The following is an 18,791-nucleotide window of genomic DNA, read 5'->3' as shown; positions in this document are numbered from 1 at the left end:
CTCCTAAAGAGGGAGAGGAAAATATTGGTTTGATTTTTTCTTTTATTTCACATTAAATAACTCAGTTTTTTTTATTTATTTAGCTCAGTTTTATATTCATCTTAATCATGTCCGACTTATAATTTTCTTAAATTGGACCAAATTAAGTTCTTCTTAAAAAAAAAAAAAAAAAAGTAGATATATATATATAAATCAATACTTGATTTAATTGCATTATGTCCAAACTCCACGCTTATTGCTCATTGAATCATGAAAATATCAACGAACAATTGAGTTATTCGAAATGGCTTGGTAAGAACTTGCTCGTGATCGGTTTGATTATATTACACTTAGGTGGCACACATCCTAAAGTTTTGTAACTCGTTGATTTGGTAAAAGGTGATGATGAACATGGAGCATGTGCTTTCTTTTGTGGAACATGGAGCATATTTTAATATCGACCCCTTTTGACTCAAATTTATAAAATTGGCAAATCAGATTTAAAATATAGAACCATTGGTAATCTCTAACATGTTTTTCCTCATATTTTTCGTAAAAAATTTGTTCTTTTAAGTAAGTTTTTAAACGTATGTATAATGAGAGGAAACGTTCAGCTGCTTACGAATTATGAAATGTAATATTTGGTTTCGATATGGTTTGATTTTTTTTTTTTTTTTACTAAACTTTATTATGATTTTAAATTAGATTTTTGATGTAATATCAAACGCCTAAATTTTATTATTAAAAAAAAAAAAACACAAGAATATCGCCATTTATAAGACCCTCAAGCTCTTTTAATTATTTAAATCAAAATATCGTCTCTCTCACGACGAGAAACGCAAAAACCAAAACGACAATCTGTCGAAGTCAAGACTGATGCTGATCAAGTGATCCGAGAGAGATGGTAATCGCGCATTTACGGTGATCTTCTCGAATATTTTTGTCTTGGGCTTTCGCTGTTCCTTGTTCCATTGCACGTAAGCCGTTTGATGTTTGTCCTGAGTGAGAGGCATTTGCTTTTCTTGGGCTTGTTTCTTGAATTTGGAGCGACGCATTACCATCTTGACATGACCCATCTTCAAATCATTGGTAAAGCCGTAGCTTCCTCGAATGAATGGAGCGCGGCAAGAGAGTTTGGTTGCTTTGTCACCTCCCTAGTGTGTTCGCCTACCCTGAGAAGAAACTGGAGTTTTGGCGAGGTTTTACTTACGTGGCCGCAGCATAGATTCATGACCACCAGCAAGAAAGTGCAAGATAGGAGCAAGGACAATAGGGTCCATGATCTCGAAATTGCCACTGAGAAGCATATAGTGGTGTCGAAGGTGTTGGTTTTGATGGAAATGTTGAAGAAGGATTCCGAGATGATAATCCTTGTGAGGTCGCTGGATCTATAATCAAGCCAAACGGTATAGTGGATTTTATTCGGAAGTCGCCAAAACTGTTTGAGTTGTATAAGGATCAAAAAGGGGTATTGTGGTTTTGAATTGACTGAAGAAGCTGAAGACTAGTTCAAGGAAGAGGAGAGATTGGTTAAGGGACACTCTAGCATGGCTGTTGAATAAATGACTAGGATGTTGATGATGCCGGTCGATAAATGGCTTCATGTGGATAAAATTGCTCATTTCACGAGAGAGTTTGCTTTGCCAGCTGATTTCAGGAGCAAGTGGCTACACGAGTATCTGCAGCACTTCAAAGTGGTTAAAGCTCCAAATGCAGTTGGCTATCTCGAGCTCATAGAGTGATCACAGAGTTGGAGAAACCCATATTGGGGGTATTGGAATTTGCCTTTCATACTCCAGGGTTGCTTTCCCTATCTTTCCCCTTGAAGTTTCCCGCCAGTTACAAGAAGGTGTATAGATATTGAGGGAAGATTGAGCACTTATAGAAAAGGTTATACTTATCTCCTTATGTTGATGCATGTGGCCTTCAAGCTGGATTGAAAGAATTCAATAAGAGAGCCATTGCAGCAATGCACGAGTTACTTGGCTTCACAATGGAAAAGAGGTCGGTAACTGATCACATAGGGCACTTTCAACAAGAATTTGTGATGCCTCAGAAGCTGATGAGACTCTTGTTGAAGCATTATTGCATTTTCTATGTCTCTGAGAGGGGGAAGAGGTTTAGTGTGTCCTTGACAAGAGCTTATGAAGGTGTGGAGCTGATTCAGAAATGCTGGCTGGTTATTTGGAAGGAAAAGGTCCTAAGCCCTATTGGTTGTACGGGCAGGAAGAATAAGATAGAAACTTTTATGGACTTATCAGATATGGAAGATAATGATTTTCTAGAGTAGCTTTGAGGATGGAGGCGTTGCTATGCAGCTTAGTCAAATAGAAGCCATCGGTGAATTGGAGGATATTGCAGTTGGAGACAGCTCCTTCATGGATATACATGAAATTGACAATCAATGCAAGCCTCGTGATTCATTTTAAGGTCATATGTTCTTATTCAAGTTGTCAAGATAACTTGCTTTCCAGTCTTCTTGTTCACAAGTTCAAAGTTTTGAGTCTTTGTACATATTTAATTAGACAAACTCTGCTTACATCTATAAACCAAGTTAATTAATAGCGGACTGATCCATCTCATTCCTTGTTAGTCCTAAATATTGCCATCGGAACTCATGAAATCAATGATTCAGAAAGAATGTGCAGATAATGATTTTGGCAACTCTCAGCTCTCCTTGGTGCCAACAAGGACATCAGAAGTAGTCTATTTACGGTGACTGGTTCATTCTTGGTTATTGGTCTGACTTAATGAGTGTGGCCATACTAATTTGCTAATCTGAAGATGAATTTGCCACCTTACATTTGAATCTCAATGTTGGGTCAAAGAGATGACTGCGTAGTAGCTATCATGGAGAACATAGCCTCTGCTGCTATGACGATCAACATTCTCTCTCTTGTTGTTACAAATTCGATGCCGAGCTCACCTTGCAGTAATGCCTTGTTCATCACTGTGCATGGATATTCAGGTCCATAATATATAAGACTGCCTTCTGCAGCATACTTTCATTTGCTTTCTATCCGATTGCCTGTCCTATAGGCCTTGTAATTTTTGTTCAAATTCTCTATGAATCTATGGCACACTCCTGTTTTTGGGTTCTACTAGAGAACTTCCTTTTGTTGGATTTTGGAACCCAACATCAAACAGTAAGTAGTTTTTATTTCTCCTTGTTTATGTTGGGGTATGTTCATGGTTGATTCACTTCATTAGCTTACTGTTTCGTTTTGAAGAAAGAAATAGGAGAGCCTTTGAAAATAGCAGGACTGGTTTTTTTAATTTGAATGATAGATGGCTTTCCACAACTTTTGGTTGTGTGAAAATGACATTACTAAGTGCATTATTTCTTATACCTCATAGCATGAATTGCGTTTTATGATTTGTTACATGGGCTAGCATATGCTTGATGCCATTGTGCAATAAATTTCTTTAGCTTGTCGAGAGAAAATTCTTAACAAACTCACCGGAGATGATGTTGAGTAATTTGCTACCAAATGTTGCGATTAGATTTCTTCTTGTGCTCATGAAAACCATGATATCCAAAATGTATGTGACAGATCAAACTGCCACTCTATAGCTAAATGTATTGCACTGCATCATTTTATGGTTTTTGCTTTATTACAAAATCCGATGGTTGATAGATTTCATTTCTTTTGTTTCCAGCAATTAGATCTCTTCTCAAGCTTGACAAAGTCCTCCAACCCCTCAATAGCATGCCATGCTTGACTAAGTTTCTAAAAGCATATAAGGTTCCTAAGAGCGGTAGATGTTAATTTTTTTCCCTTTTGACTAAGATTTATTGGCATCTAAAATTGAGGTCTGTGCGATGCCAATGCAAAGACTTACCGTTGAAAACAAATTTTTTTAAAGGAAAGGTCAAGCATCAGTCATAGCTCCAACTAGAGCAACAACATGAGTAATGTGCCATGGAGGTTGAGCATCAACCTCATTTGGAGCACTATGAAGGTTTCCAGATCTCATGCGATTAAGGAGAAAGGAGCATCAATGTTTATCAGTTATAATCACTTAACTATCATCTTCCGTTACATGGCAGAAGCATTGCGTGCATTACGGCCCAATTCATATTAGATAGTCAAATCTACTTTTTTTCAAACTTGGGCCGGTCAGAGAACCAATTAGGTTACCAGTTTGCAGTCCAAGCGGTTGCACTACGGGCAAACCGGTGATGATGTCATGAGCAAGCGATTATAGATTTTTAATGTCGTTGATTGGCCGTGGACATATGAATCGTTGGGCCCTGGTGGTAAAGTGAAGTGCCGGTGATCCAAGGAGTTGAGTTCTCGAGTCCCTCCACGTGCAACTATAGCCAAAAGCCCAGTTCTGTACCCATGGGACTCTAAAACTAGGTGGATCCAATTTTGGAATACAGTATGTTTCGTTGGTTTAGCGAGTGAACTGGTATTCAGACTGGTTCGACCTGATTTTGGCCAAACTACTTGCACATACTTGATTAGTTTTGTATGAATAGAACAAAGGGAAGGCAATGGAATTGGCCAAGAAAAAGGGGCAAGAGCAATACTTTATGTTTGAATGATACCAGAAGATCTTAAGGAAATCAACATTGAGAACTTTATAGTCTTCAAATGGGCTTGACATAAAGCCACTGCAATCTTTTTGCAACAGCTTGAAATTAACAAAACTATTTAATATGCTTTCACATGAAAGAAAGAAAAATCTTTAAAAAGAGATCATTAAAGTGAGGCCAAGCAATGAATCGAGAGGATGAATTTGTAGAATAAGTTTCACGTAAACAAAAGTGCCTTTGAGATTTAAAATTAGACCAATCATCGCACGATAAATTCTTGGACAATGCCGGACAAGTATCTGACTTATTATTCTTTTTGTAATCAAGCCCGTAAATTATGTTTTTGATTTAGTCAAGTACCTCAATTTTTTGATAGGTTAAGGGCTCTAGTAAAATTGCGACGAAAAATGTTGATATGATACTAACACCATTAAATAATCACTAACTGTCATATTGACATCTGATACGGTACCTTGAGATATTGTCACATCAGCCGAGATATATTAGACGCTAAGATCGTTTAACTCAACAAACTTTTTTCTCTCCTCATCACTCAATCTATAGGGTAAGGAGCCATGTCAGTTATTATGTTTAACTTTTGTTGAGTAACGAGTCATATAAGCAAAATCATATAGCATGGCAAGTTATTTAACCAATGCCTCAAATTGAGGCAATTTTGAAAAATTGAGCTTCTTGATTGAAAAAAAAGAAGTTCAGGTTGTAAACTGAACGAGAGCTTAGACTACTTACTGATTATTCTTTTAACTCCTAAACCACTCTAAGAATAGATCTCAAGGAAATGTTGTCTATGAAGGTGACTATAAGCAGCGATGCTGATAGCAACGGCACGGCAGTGGTAGTGGGACGGTGATGTGCTCTCTTGCCCCATTCTTGATTTTATTTTTTTTTCCTTTTTTTTTCTCTTTTATTAAATTTGAATTTGAAAAGATACATGGAAATCTAGAAATAATTCTAATAGACAAGTACAAGAGAGATTACTGAATGAAAAATCACAGTAAGATTAAGCATGAAAAGAGTTAGACGAAAAATATAGTAATAGTCAATTTTAAGCATGACTCTTAACACCTGGGGAAATTCCACTAATATTGGAAAAACAAAGGCATTCATGTAGGGATGGAAGAGGAGGGATGTGAGAAGTGAAGGAACAATGCCAATTTGCGTCCTGCAAAGTCTAAGGTAAAAGTTTGAAAGTGAATTGAGAGTTAGAATAGAAAAAAAAGAAATAAGTCTATCTTTTTCATTTGCTCTCTTTAGCTTCTGCTTCACTATATAGAAGGGAAGGTACATGATATCTAGTAAAGTCTTAGTCTTTTTGAGTTTATGGTTTTTTCACATGAGCAGAGCACTTTTGGACATGAAGCATCTTTGAAAGTCTTGGTCTTTAAACTTTTTGGTAGGTGAACATGAAGCATCCTTGAAAGTCTTGGTCTCTGTTTAAACTTTTTGGTAGGGGAAAGTCTTGATCTTCCAGGACTTTAAAGTTTTCTCTCTCATTACCTCATTATCACTTTGCTTCAATAATACGGTGATTGATTCACCCACGGCCACTGGAAGTTCTTGGTTCCTTCTCAGCTTCCTTTTCATACTAATTTATAGTATTGTTAATTTTAAGCAAGCCATATAACGTGTGGAAAGTCTACTTGAAATGGAAAAAGAGACATTGACATTGGGACGTGACAAAAGGGATGTGAATAGTGAAGCAATGAAACCAATTTGCACCTTGGAAAGTCTAGGTCTTTCCGAAATTGATTAAAGTTTCTTCCCCATTAGCTCTTTTTCATTGTTGCTTCACTTTCTAGACAAAAAAAAAAGTACATGATATCCGATAAAGTCTTAGTCTTCCTAATGAAAAGTCCTTATCAGTATATTGTCACGACAAGCAATTTGAGTTAGACCGAAGAGACTATGTTTTTGTTAAGGTATAAAAACGCGACAGACTTGAGAATTCGATCAAAAATCGACTGCTCCATCGTGATAATTAGCAAGGATCAATACGGCACTGTTATAATCGATTAGTGATCGATATAGGTCGATTCGATGGAATGGCGTAATGAAATTGTGGGTGACTCCATACGATTGTAAAATTTGCGTCGAACGGCACTAAACCAATTTTCTGTCAATTATGTACTCAGTACTTGTAATTGAAATCTTGCGATTTTTACGACAATCGAGAGTCACCGATGAGTCGAAGATGCACAAACGTGGATTAGAAATTATCGACCATGAGTCAAACACGATAAAATCCCTCAAAGCTACCCGGTAGGTTAGGTTGTACTAAAACTGCGTTCGGTTGATTTTAACCACGAAATTGAATTTGGTTTTGAGAATCAAACGTTTGAATGTGTCACGATTTATTTTTATGATGTCATCTTATCTTTAGGAGAAATTCCGTCGAGTATGGAATTTTATAGAAAAATCGATTCGAAAAATTTGGAAAATAAAAGTGGAAATTCGGATGGGAGAAGGAGGAGCTATTTTGGCTGCCCATATTGGCTTATTTGGGGTGAAAATTGAAGCTAAATGGTGATTGGAGGACCAATTAACTTAAGGGGATGAAGACTTTGGGGTTAATGTGATGATGGGTTGATATTTTGAGCTAGGCTTCCTTTGGTTGCGTTGTGCATTGGACTTTCTTCCCCCCCCCCCCCTTTCTTTCTTTCTCTCACGCACGCTTTCTCCCCTGCTCAGCCAACCAAACAGCCCACTTCCCCTTCTTCTTCTCCATTTCCCTCCTTTCCTCACGTTTTCCCTTTCCCCTGAATTTTGGTCCTGTTCTCTTCAATTTTCTTTGCTGCCGTTACCCCTCCCCACCATCTTATCACCCCCACGCCTTACCCACCCACCATCCAGCACCCCATCTTCTCCACTCACGCTGCTGCACCCTCACCTCACGTCTTCATCATCAACTCACCACAGCCAAGCTCACGCCGAGCCAGCAGCTCCTCCACCGCTGCAGCTCCAGCGGCAACCTCAGCCCAGCTCACCTCGAGCCCAGCAGCTCCAGCCGAACAGCTGCCCGTTCTAGCTCAGTCCCGCGGCCACACACTAGCCCCCGCAACCAGCCCAAGCCCTTCACCGACCAACCCACAGCAAGCGCCGACCAGCCTTGGCTGAGGGCTTGTAGGGCCTATTCAACCACCGTCGGATCTCCGTTGGAGTCGAAGTAGGCTCGGCTCTTGGTCGCCTTCGCGCCGCCGTCACCGTGGACCCGTCGACTCGCTAATCCGGTAAGTTAACTCTCTAATCCTTAATTAGGTTATTAATTGTGCTTAGTGGGTTAGATTAGTATTAATTAGCATGGTTAGATTAGTGCTAAGAAGGATTAGTGTTAAGCAAGTTGAATTAGTGAAAATTTGAATCAGGTTTACTGGACCCTCGCCATTTACCATTTTTGTGGATCAAAATGTGTTGAGATTTTCAGGTTAATTCCTTCTTAAGAAATTTTTAGACATCCTCAACTATAACATATATTTTTCCCAAGATTTTATGGATTCAAAAGTATATGGTTTCAACTTCGTTAAAAACAAAACAGAACCTCTGTTTTTGCTGGAATTAGTGACATTTTGGGATTCGAGGGATTTTTATCAACTATTATGGTTCAAATGTTGAAATGGTTTCTTCACGAAAGTTATTTTTCATATCTTCTAGTTTAACATATTCAAATTTTAGATCAAATGGATAAGTTTTGGATCTCGAACTAAGCTGGTTTTTGAAAACGTAATTTCTGGAAACAGACACAGTTTTTGTAACGATTTGGACGATTTACTACTTTTAATCCAGAAATATCTGGGCTAAGGTGTCTTCACAAATTATTATTTTTAAGTGTACTTTATAACATATTAAAATTTGAGAATTTTCTGAACTCTTTTGATTAGGTTTCTGGATTTAAACTTAGAGACACGTGAGTGGACTGGTTTCTGCTGGTTAGGGCTAGTAGTGGTTTTGTGATTATTCGTGGTGTCGTAAAATATTCCATAAATTACTCATGTGTGTGGGGACACGCTAATTTCGAATCAAAAGCCAATATCTCACTTTTTCAAACCCCACTATTTAATATAATCATTAAAATCCAATTTTTGCATCAAAGCCCCACATTTGGGTTTTTATGAATAAAATCCATATTTATCACAATCAACACTCAATTTGCCACATCCATTCACCAAGTTCAAATTCTAAATGCACAGCAGCGATCGGCATGAAATTCTAAGAAAATAAGGTTCCCAAATAATTTTCAGAATTTATTAAATAATTAAATTTATTCCGAAAATTAATATAATAATAATATCCATATTTTTCACGATCCACACTCAATTTAAAATATCCAATCGTCAATTTCAAAATCCGAACACACAAAGGCAGCGACCGGCACGAAATGCAGGAATTTAGGGTCCCGACAAAATTTTCGGAAATTAAACAAATAATTAAATTTATTCCGAAAATAATTAAATTATAATATTTTAATAATTTCGAATAATGATATATTATTAAATTATTAAATAATTTCGAAACATTTAAATAAATAAAAAGTAAATTCCTTTATGTCACATCAAGGCTTATATTAATATAAACCTTCATTTAGCCTTAAATTAAACTCACTTTAAGCTAATTAAACACATTAATATAATCCACACTTAAATAAATTAAACTAACCACCTAATCACAATCAACATAAACTAAGCACACCTAAAGCATAATTAACCCTCTAAGCGAGGTTTAGTGAGTTAAACTCACCGGATTAGCGAGTCGAGCGGACCAAAACGACGGGGACGCCGAGGAGAACAACTTTCCTCAAAGCGGGCCGAGCATCCGGGCTCGGGAAGGCGGCCAAAACGGGCCAAACGTCCGCTGCATACCCATTTTTTTTTCAGCTGCTGTCCATGGCGGTTTGAGGCCGAGGAATGGTAGATCCGGCGCCGGTTCGGGTCGAAAGGGCGGAGGAGCTACGGCGGTGGCTGGCGGCGACGAACGGTTTGCTGGATAAGGTGTATTTAGTGATTTGGCTGACTTTGGAATGCTGAGAACTTAGGTATGAGGTGATGAGATGGATTACTTTATGTTGGTTATTTAGTATTATTATAAAAGGTGACCTCTTGGACTCATGAGCTGTTGGGTCCAGACTCCAAAACTTATTTGTCCAATAAAACAATAAGGTTTTAAACTAGGTGCATGCAAAGTTTGACAGTTTAATTTTAAGTAAGTGAGCACCTACGAATTTATTTCTAAACATTTGAACAAAAACAAAAAAGGGGTTGCTAAGGTTTGTTTTCAAAAGAAGGGGTTGGAAAAGAAATTAGAAAAGAAAAATGGTGTCGGGTTTGGACGCTATGTTTTATTTGCTCAATAAAACGAGGAGGTTTTATACGAGGTGCGTGCAAAGTTTGGCAGGTTAATTTCAAATACGGGACCCCATACGAATTTATTTCGGAATGTTTGAACAAAAGAAAACGGGTTACTAAGTTTATTTTTAAAAGGAGATTTTGGTGTTTTAGATATATGATGGATACTAAGAGTTGATTTGGTCGATGATGTGCCTGCATGGTCAAGTTAATTAAGTGGTTCAGTTTAATTAACAGCAATTTATTTATTTAATTAAATATAATTTATTTTATTATTTATTAATTAGTGTAAATTATATCAGGATAGCCGGTTGTTACAATTTTGTGCTGATTGTTGTGGTGCAATTAGTTTGTGCAATTGATTGTTAATTTGTGCAATTTGATGCTGGGTGTTGATTCTTGAATTATTATTTCACAAATGTGAAATTTTAGTATTTAATTAGAAAATACTGGGTGTTGGGTTTTGACACCGAAAATGTTTTAAGATACTATATTAACTAGTGGGATTTTAAAATGGAGGATATCAATTTTTCTGGTTCAATCTGACCATGTACCCACACACGATTATTTTCATTGGGCGTTTTTAATACAAAGAAAATAGGCCAAGTACATAATTTTAATTGACGCATTTCAATGCAATGCATGATGTCCTTGGCCGGGATTGGATGGTCATGTGCTAGTTATGAAACCCTGTCACCCAATGTGCATCGGGTGGACGATGCTCCTATGTGGAATGCCCCTAACAATTGATGCCGGTCGCAGTAGAGGCTGGACCAATGCTCCTATGTGGAATGCCGACTTGAGGTAGACATTGCCATGCTCAATGGTGAGAGACGACGCTCGGTTACACCGGAAGACTGCTGTGTGTCGGGTAGATCGTGCTTGTGTGGGCAGTAATCAATTGGAACGCGTGACTAATTGAGATAAGTACGCCTAATTATAGGACAAAATTGTGTGACACGGAATGGGACGTGTCATAACGATTTGGCCTTATAATCGGGACCTCTGTGATTGATTGAGCTGTGTGAGACAGTTCCAATTGATGTGTGCATTTATTATATGCATCTGTGATATGAACTATGCCGACATGCAAGAAGGAACTAAGGCGAGATAAGTCCTCTGTGATGTGTGCTTGGGCCGCCTCTGAGTGAATTTGTGCCCTAGTTGGGGCTTAAGGTTTAACTCGCTAAGATTTATTCTCACCCCATCGTGGGCTAACCTTTTTCAAGGCCATGGCATGGAGATCTGCTAAGTGCAGATTTGATGGGCGCGAGATGCGACATCTCGTGGTGGGCCCTATTACTAATGGAGTTAGGTTGCCTAGGGGTTTCTTTTGAGACTGACTTACATTTATAAACCCGTAGGTTTAACCGGGTATGTATATAAAGTGTGTTTTTGGAAAATTGGTTGCATGTCTTTCTACTATCCCTGTATTTGATGGTTGTCCAGAGTTTGTATAATTTGCTTCCGCATGTGCATAAAATGAAAAGGGTTGGCGACACGTCCTAGGATGTCGCAAAATTTTTAAGTCGACCGCCGAGGGATGTGCGTGTGCTCGGGGTTCAGGACATGATAGTTTTAATGTTCATTGTTTCCTTGAGTTAGATAAATCAATTGTTCTCCTTTTTCTCCAGGTCAAGACTTTTGGCTGTCATTTGAAAGAGAGGACCTTTTTCTTGTGGCCATCCAAAACAGCGGATAGGAGGTGATATTTCTTCACCTGAGCAACTTAGAGGGAATGCATATCTTCATAAAAAATTTATAACTTACAAATTTTTTATTGGTTTTTCTTTTAGTATAGGCTTTTATGTGGCAATGATATGCTAAAGGGTGTTGAAGTAGTTGTTGATGATTGTGAATCACTTGAGGGGAGAATCGTGCTCCTTTGAACATAAAAAGTTAGCCCAAACCAACTTGCTTGATGGATTAGTTGGTGATCTGTGAGTCGTTTACTATTTCCATAGTAAAATTAAGCAACTTGCTTCAATTGGTCTACTTGACTCTTTTTCTTATTGTCCCAAAGGACATGTTTCTATTCTCTTATTGAACAATCAAAGTTAGCTGTCTTTGATGACTTGTTAATGTAGAATAGAAAAAAGGATGCCATTGTTAGTTGGATCTTCAATGTTTATTTTAGTCGGTGCGAGTTCACAAGGATTCTTATTCATCGCTCAACAAGAAAAAGGTCAAGCATCACCAACTAACAATGTACAATCTAATAGAAATTATACTCTAGGCATCACACTTATGAACAAGAAAATCGTACAAAGGACCACGATTCTCCTATCAAATGATTTGTGATCATCAACTACTACTTCAATACCTTCAACAAATCATTGTTGTGCATTTTGCTACCAATTTTCACCACATAACTACCACACGAAAGCCTACATTGATTTCATATTCACCAATAACGCGTAAAACAAAGATATTGAAATCATAAGGTTACTGAGAATGTACGGATGCAAAAAATGCTGACAAAACACTAGTAAGTAATAGATTATTTAATGATAATTTGTGTGCACTCTAAGTTGGTCATATGACGAAAAATCACCTTTTGACCTCTTTTTTAGATTGAGACTTTTGGCTTGTGCATGCAAGAGAGGACCTTTTCTTATGGCCATCCAAAACAAAGGCGAAGAGGTGATTTTTCTTCAATGATCAACTTTGAGTGCATGCATATTTTCTCCATATATTCTGAATACCCTAGTGATTTCAATGTCTTTGTTTTCTACTTTATTGGTGAATATGTGATCAATATAGGCTTTCACTTGGCAATTATAGGAGTAAAGATTCACATATGTTTAAGAAAATTATTAACCGAAATAATTTGAGTATATTATGAAAATATAAGAAGTCCCTCAATTCCTCCTTCAATGTGGACGAACAGACAAAGTTAGTTTTTTTCTTATTAAACAAATTAAATAGGAATAAGTGCACTAGAAGTCCTAAAACTTACAAAAAGTGCAATCAAATCTTAAAACTCGTCAAATTGGTGCAATCGAGCTCTTTCATTAACTCCATCCAACTTAGCTAACGGAAAATTCTTTCATTAGTCAAATTGAATGAAGTTAATGGAAGAGCTTAATTGAATCAATTTGACAAATTTTAGAACTTGATTGCAATTTTTGCAAGTTTTAGAAGTTATTTGCACTTTGGTGACAAGTTTTCGGATTTCTCGTGCACTTATCCTCAGAAAGTAAGCTGTCATTGATGACTTGTAGTTGTATAACGAAAAGTCTTGGTCTTCATGAGTTTATGGTTTATATACATGAACAAATATATGATTGTGAAAACTACAAATATCTGAGGTAAATCTTTATATATTACAAGACGATGGTGCTCTCTCTTGCCCCCATCTTTGCATTTTTTTTCTTTTTTAGTTTTTTGCTTTATTTTCTTTTTAGTTTTTCTCTTTGCTTTTTTTTTTTTTCCTTTTATAGAACTTAGTTTTGAAAAGATACATGAAAATCTCTGACATAATTCTAGATTAATGAATGAAAAATCACAATATAAATGAACTAGAAAAGAGTTGGACGAAAATTATAGTATTGTCAATTTCAATCAAGACATGTAACGCGTGGAAATTCTACTAGTAGAGAAACAAGAGACATTCACATTGTGAAAGAAGACGAGGGATGTGAAAAGTGAATCAACAAACTCCAATTTGTGTCCTGCAAAGTCTTGGTCTTCCTAGATTTTATTGAAGTTTCTTTCCCATTAGCTCTTTCACTTTTGCTTCACTCTCTAAACAAAGAAGGTACACGATATCTAGTAAGGTCTCTGAATATTCTCTAAATAATACAGAACAAAGCACTTGAGGTCAAAAAGTATTTTACTTTGATTTGCCTAATCTTTGATGCATATCCTTGAAAGTCTTGGCATTTGTTGCATATTTTTGGTAGGTGAAAGTCTTGATTTCCTAGACTTTATAGTTTTATCTCTCGATTAACTCACTATCACTTTGCTTCTCCATAACCCTTGTTCTCTGCAGACTATAGTGACTAATTCACCCATGGCCATTGGAGAAATTTTTTTGGGTTCCTTCTGTCAGGTCCTACTCGACAAGTTGACTTCTTTAGGATTGGACTATGTGCTACAAGAAAGAATCAACACCACCTCGCTCCATATGTTGAAGGGGATGCTAGAAACAATCAATGCAATGCTAGATGATGCAGAGGACAAGCAACTGAGTGATGACCGTCTAATGAAGCTATGGTTCGATGATGTTAGGGACTTGGCCTATGACATAGAAGACTTGCTTCATGAGTTTGAGATCGAGGCTGGTCAAGCCAAGCCGAAGGCAGAATCCAGCACAAGTGGAGGTCAGTTGAAAAGGAAGTTCTCTTTGTTTAGCCGATCGTGCTCGCTCATGTCTGAAACTAAGTCACAAGAGATGAAGGGTAGGTTTGAAGAGATTATTAGCAGGAAGGCTTTCCTAAGCTTGAGAGAGAATGTTGTGCACAGATCCCACTACACCAACAAAAGGCTCCCCAGCACTTCTCTACCAGAACTTCAATTTTTTGGCAGGGAGGAGGAAGAAGCACAAGTACTTGAACTATTGATTGGTGACGTCCAAAATTCCGATGCCAATTTGAGCATAGTCCCCATAGTTGGGATGGGTGGTGTTGGAAAGACGGCCTTGGTTCAACAACTATATAATCATGTCAGGGTGAAAAGCTATTTCGAGAGGAGAGTATGGGTTTGTGTTTCAGATTTTTTTGATGTCCTCAACATAACAAAAACTATTTTGCGGTCAGTCACCGGGTTACCCTGTGAGGGTGAAGATCTTAATGGGCTTCAAGTTAAGTTGAAGGACAGTTTATCTGAAAAGAAGTTTCTCGTGATTTTAGACGATGTCTGGAATGAGAAGTATGGAGAATGGACTGCCCTCCTAAAGCCATTTGAAGCGGGGGCTAAGGGAAGCAAGATCATTGTCACAACGCGCAACCATTCTGTTGTTTCCATAACAGGTGCTTCACCGTATCCTTTGAAGGAGTTGTCCCTTGATAATTGTACAAGTTTATTAGCCCATCATGCTCTAGGAGAAAGAAATTTTGGGAGGCATGCATATCTTGAAGCAATAGGTAAGAAATTAGCTGAAAAATGTAAAGGTTTACCTTTAGCAGCAAAAATATTGGGTGGTCTCCTACGAAACAAAGAAAATCTTGACGAATGGGAAGCTATCTTAAATAATAGAATATGGGATGCCATGATGGAAAAAAATGATGAGGTTCTCCCAGCTTTAAAATTGAGCTATGTCCATCTTCCTTCTTATTTGAAGAGATGTTTTGCTTATTGCGCAATATTTCCAAAGGACTATGAAATTGAGAGGCATGAGCTAGTACTCTTATGGATAGCAGAGGGCTTTTTAGATGGACGAAAAGCAAAGGAGAATATCTTGAGCTTAGGATGGAATTACTTCGATGAGTTAGTATCCAGATCCTTTTTGCAACAATCCAGTGTTAACACATCGAAGTTTTTGATGCACGATCTTTTGAATGACCTAGCAAAGTCGATTGCGGGCGGAATATGCTTTACTTCTAGGGAGTCTCAACAGGTGGATGAGGAAGATGACGCCTCTCTTGATAAGAAAGCTCTTTATGCATCATTCATCTCATCATGGTATGTTACATCAAGATGCTTGAGAGCATATGATGGAATGAAGGTACTAAGAAGTTTAATAATATTGCGTGATGGGATTGGTGGGGGCTCAAGAAAATTCTCTATCTCCAACAAGGTGCTGTATGACTTGCTAACAAAATTGAAGTACTTGAAGGTGTTCTCATTATGCTATTGTTCCATCATAGAGGTACCGGAATGTGTTAGTGATTTAAATCATCTTCGATATCTCAATTTCTCTTATACTGATATTGAAAGGTTACCCGAGTCAATTGATGCCTTGTGCAAATTACAAGCTTTGATCTTAAGAGGTTGTCAAAAGCTTTCAATGTTGCCTCCAGGTATCACAAAATTGGTCAATTTACAATTTCTTGACCTTAGAGATACATCAAGTCTAAAAAAGATGCCATTGGGTATTGGTAATTTGAAGAATATAATTATCTTGTCTAAGTTTGTGGTAGAACCAGAGAAAGGGTCAAAGTTAAAGGAGTTAAAGAACTTGCAAAATCTTCAAGGAGAATTCTTCATATCTGAATTGCAGAAGGTGGAAGAAGTTAGAGATGCAATTGATGCTAATTTGTTTAGAAAGCAAGGCCTTAGTAACTTATTCTTGTCTTGGAATAAAAATTTTGGAAATTTCCGGAATATAGAGCACGAAGCACGGGTTCTTCACTCCCTGCGACCTCATACTAATCTTGAAAGTCTCACTATCTCATATTATGGTGGTGGAATATTTCCGTCATGGTTAAATGGTCCATCCTATTCTAAGATAGTGTCTTTGTGCTTGCGTGGTTGTCCTAATGTTAGATCGCTGCCATCACTTGGACAGCTCCCTTCACTTAGAGAATTATCTATTGAAGGTCTGCATGTAGTAAGCATGATAGGCTCCGAATTTTGTGGGACTAAAAGGCCTTTCCCATCCTTAACAACTTTGAAGTTTGAAGAGATGTCAGCATGGAAAGATTGGTCTATTTACGTTGGTGGCCAAGAAGAAGAAGTACCATTCTCCTGTCTTCAGCATCTTGTTGTTCGAAGATGTCCAAAGTTGATGGGGACATTGCCTTGTCAACTTGATCATCTCATAAAGTTGGAAATTCATTCATGCTCGCATTTGAATAACTCAACCAGTGTCATTCATCTTCCATCTCTCTGTGATTTACACCTTAGGGATTGTAACAAGGAGATCTTAAAGAGCTTGGTCAACCTAACTTCCTTAACCATTCTCAAAATTGAGAATCTTTCGGAGCTCATATGCTTTGATAAGGGGTTTATAAGCCATTTGGTCAAGCTAAAGGAGCTTCATATAAGAAGCTGTGACAAGCTAACATACTTGTGGCAAGATGGAGATGGAACGCGAAATCTTATTTGCCTCCAGGAATTAGCCATCAGAAGTTGTCCTCAATTCACATCTTTTGTGGTTGGAGAAGGAGAGATTTTAAAGATCGTGGTCAACATACCTTCTTTAACCGTTCTCAAAATTCAACATCTACCAAAGCTTGTTTGCTTTGATCATGGGTTTATGAGTAGCTTGGTCAAGCTAAAGGAGCTTGAAATAATAAGTTGTGACAAGTTAACATACTTATGGCAAGATGGAAATGAAACTCAAAATCTTACTTGCCTCCAGAGTTTAGCCATCGAAAGCTGTCCTCAATTCACATCTTTTGTGGGTGGAGAAGGAGAGATAGAGCTGCCCTGCAACCTTGAAAAGATGGAATTAAAGAATTGCACGAGTTTAGAAAAGCTTCCAAGCAAGATGCACACACTTAGAGATTTGAGCATTCGGAATTGTCCAAAAATCATGGGACAAACCATTCCTCCAGATGACCTTAGCAGCAATAACCTAATTTCACAACTTGAATCTCTGAAGATAAGTAAATGTGATTCTATGACATTCTTTCCGCTTGCCAAGGCTAGACTTGCTGCTCTAAAGACACTTCATATTTCGGAGTGTGAAGGAGTGGAGTCGCTGGAAGAGATCATTGTAGAATCGTTGAAATCTTTGGATATTTCTACTTGTGTGAAACTAGGAAGCCTACCCCGGTGCCTTCACACGCTCTCCCATCTCACTAAATTGGAAATATGGAACTGTCCAGCATTGGACATAGATGACTTCCCTCCCCTTCCCATCACCCTGTCAAAGCTTACGCTTTGTAAGTGTCCGAAGATAAAGTTTCTACCAAATCAATGGCATAATCTTACATCCCTCCATTCGCTACAAATTTGGTATTGCCAAAATATTAAATGCTTCCCCGAAGGAGGATTGCCTCCCAATTTACAGAGCCTTGAAATTTTAGGGTGCGAGAATTTGAAGTCCCCAATGAGAGAATGGGGCTTACACCTGCTGGCATCCCTTGAGTTGCTCCAAATCGACTTTGGCAAGGGAGGGGAGGGAGAGGGGGAGTGGTTTCCTTGGGAGGACAAGGATGCATGGAGTCTTCTCTTTCCTTCCTCTCTAACCGAACTTTACTTGAGAAATATGAGGAATGTGGAAAGTCTATCAAGCGGTCTTCGCAGCCATCTCTCCTCTCTCCAACAGTTATGGATTAGAGATTGCCCGAAGTTGAGGTACTTGCCGAAGATGGCCTCCCTCCTTCCCTCCAAAATCTATACATATACAAATGCGAGATTCTGAAACTTCGATGCTCAAAACTCACCGGCGAGTATTGGCCCCTCATCGAAGAGATCCCTATCGTCTACATTGATGGCATTCAGATCCAATGAATTGATTCTTCAATCTACAGTCAATTTTCTAGGTTTTGAGTAAGTTTTTGGTTTTGAAAGCATCAATATCAATTATGCTTCCTCAATTTCAATTTTGTCCTTTTTCTTTCATTACTTAACAAAAAGACAAATGTCCCTAAAGTCCATAAATTATATGTGCGTGCATTTTCCATTCTATATGCAAGATGGGACATTATAAATGTATCCAATCATGATGTGCTATTTTATATTTTTTAACCAAAATAATAAATTTAAATCTTAGCACTCGAATGACTTAGCTGCATGACTAACAATTATATGATGCAACGCTAACTCCTATATATATTATACTATATGAAATATGTAATGCGAGTAAACTAAGACTATCCGTGTGACATGACGTATATTATATGATGTGAGAGCAGTTAACCCTAAGCCTACATGCAATCTTTATGAAATCCTAATGAAATCTATGTGCTTTCTAGATTAATATACTCTAAATCTATATGCATCATGAAACTAACCACGCATGGCTCTAAATATGAAAACCCTAAAGTATAAGTAGCGTGTAATGACAATTGATAATCTTG

General features: G+C 37.8%; 1 protein-coding gene and 1 pseudogene across 1 annotated transcript; both read left to right on the top strand.

The window, feature by feature from the left end:
* The first annotated feature begins 823 nt into the window (after positions 1-823).
* LOC120289662 lies at positions 824-2,538 on the top strand (annotated as a pseudogene).
* A 10,784-nt stretch (positions 2,539-13,322) lies between these two features.
* On the top strand, positions 13,323-18,410 carry LOC120290395 (putative disease resistance RPP13-like protein 1). The gene has a single exon (XM_039306511.1). It carries the CDS (start codon positions 13,895-13,897, stop codon positions 18,131-18,133), a length of 4,239 nt encoding a protein of 1,412 aa, XP_039162445.1. The 5' UTR covers positions 13,323-13,894; the 3' UTR covers positions 18,134-18,410.
* The last annotated feature ends 381 nt before the right edge of the window (positions 18,411-18,791 follow it).

This window comes from Eucalyptus grandis, chromosome 2, assembly GCF_016545825.1.
Source record: "Eucalyptus grandis isolate ANBG69807.140 chromosome 2, ASM1654582v1, whole genome shotgun sequence".
Classification (NCBI taxonomy): Eukaryota; Viridiplantae; Streptophyta; class Magnoliopsida; order Myrtales; family Myrtaceae; genus Eucalyptus; species Eucalyptus grandis.
The sequence above is the reverse complement of the archived record's forward strand: the minus strand, read 5'-3'. Positions and strand labels throughout refer to the sequence as shown.